At 40.9% G+C, this 1,948-nt stretch overlaps 1 protein-coding gene across 1 annotated transcript in view; it reads left to right on the top strand.

The window, feature by feature from the left end:
• The window catches only part of LRP1B (LDL receptor related protein 1B), a 1,585,724-nt gene that overhangs the window by 1,000,484 nt on the left and 583,292 nt on the right, over nucleotides 1-1,948 (top strand). The window contains exon 25 of the mRNA XM_019553609.1: nucleotides 795-886. Coding sequence (XP_019409154.1) covers nucleotides 795-886 — 92 coding nt within the window. The remainder of the gene's footprint in view (nucleotides 1-794; nucleotides 887-1,948) is intronic.

Below are 1,948 nucleotides of genomic sequence, written 5' to 3'. Positions count from 1 at the left end.
TTTTTTTCTGAACCGCTTTATGGATACAAGCAAGTAAATTAACCACTCTGTGTTTTTAAATCAACTCCAAACTGGAGATATGTTTACCAATTTAATGCACTTTGTAGATAGCTTTTAGATCTCCTTTAAGAGTTTGAAGAATTATTATTATTGAGGAACAACAAAAAGAAAATATTGGCTAGCTGACTTGGTAGAGTATGAGAGAGAGTCCATAAATGGTAAACAATTCAGTGTAACTTGGTATCTATGGAATGGAGGTGGCTGGAGGAACTGTAGTATTTTTCTGTTTATTGAGATACTAAAGATTATTTTTAAAGTAACTATGTACCAAACCTCTTTTTTAGCAAGAGGGAACCCCTTTGCACACAAAACAACCCCTGCTCCATCTCCTGCAAAGAACTTATGACTAACAATATCATACATGATTCAAATTGAAGATTGGTTGGAATTACTGCTAAGTATTTAAAAGCTTACAACAATGACAAGCACTGTACAAACTCTTGAACTGACTCTGTAGGTCTATTAGCCACACAATACTTCACTGAGGAGAGACTATAACTGAAAAAAGTGAACTACACTTTGTCGTCATTTCGTTTAATTTTTCTCTCCTTTTCAAAATCCATTTTTCTCTTTATCTTTATGTTGAACATTAAAAATGTTGAGGAAAAAAGTGATTAGGAAAAATAAAAGCCAAAACCAATAAGATCAATTTTTAAAATTGAGTCCTTATAAAATAATTCATACATAGGCTTATACTTGCTTTATCAAATGAACATTTCTGTATGCAAATGAAGGGCCTGCATAACAGTGTAGCACAAGGGCATAAGGGGTCTCAAGGCAGCATTGTAAATGCTGGAGAAGGTTGGACTCATGGTACAGTAACTGAGTAAGCCAGAGCACGGAGAAATGCAGTCAAGGTACAGTTGCCCTGAGAAAGGCCATGGTTAGTGAAAGCCCAACAGGAGTGCAGAAAGGCCAAAGGAAAGGCCTGCACTGGGAAGGCCACAGCAGAGGCTGAATGGGCATAGGGGAAGTAGAGCTCCCAAGAGGCCTGGCAATGCTCTGGTGAAGTATGAGGTGGCTACAAAGCGGTGGTAGAAAGTTGCATTTTTAAAGAGCCCTTGTGGAGCCTCAGTTGTTGGATATACTTTGTCCCTAGGGGCAAGGCCCTATTTCAGCAAAGGCATTGCAAGCAAGATAGGAAAGGTAAGAAAGAAGACAGGACTGAGCAATGATCATACAGACCGGACCTCAGTTTATGGAGGTACTGCTGCTTGCTCACAAGGAAAAACACAGGCTGTTTTGGTCCCTCCTCATATAGCTGGTGAGGAGTGGAACAAAGCAAGGACTAGGCAGAGCTGTGATTTTGCCCCTTTGCAGCCAGCATTGCTACCCTGGCCATGAACCTAGCATGGTTTACTTCCTTCCCAGGTGGGCAAGAAAATTAACAAAAGGTAGTGCAACGATGTATTCACCCCTTCTCTGAGCTTGTATCAAAATCACAATTGAGCCGCATATAAATAAACATGCCAATGGATAATTAGGTAAACACTTTTGAGTACCTAGGATTTAACTTTTACTTACGTGTGCACAAATATATGTAAACAAATGTGGAATCTTAAAATCTAGTACCTGCCTAGATTATTATTGATGCTGAGGATATCTCCTAGAAACTGCCCAATCAGACAGGGACTATTCCTTTTTGATACCTTAATTTGATAGGAAATGTAACATTATTGTCATATTATGCTAGCCCAGTGATGCTCAACCTTTTTTCCCTTGTGGGCCAGATGGGCAGTGCCAAGTCCATCTGTGAGCTGGATCCAGCACCAAGGTCTCCATGGTAGGCACCATTCAGCCAGACAGAGGGGCATAAGCCAACCCAAACACAACCCAGCCCCACAGGAGAAAGGGGGAGTGGCCCAGCACCTTGGGGGAAAGGGGTATG

This window comes from Crocodylus porosus, unplaced genomic scaffold (genome assembly GCF_001723895.1).
Source record: "Crocodylus porosus isolate Cpor-Errol unplaced genomic scaffold, CroPor_comp1, whole genome shotgun sequence".
In the NCBI taxonomy this organism is placed as follows: Eukaryota; Metazoa; Chordata; order Crocodylia; family Crocodylidae; genus Crocodylus; species Crocodylus porosus.
This window is presented reverse-complemented; position numbering and strand designations above follow the sequence as displayed.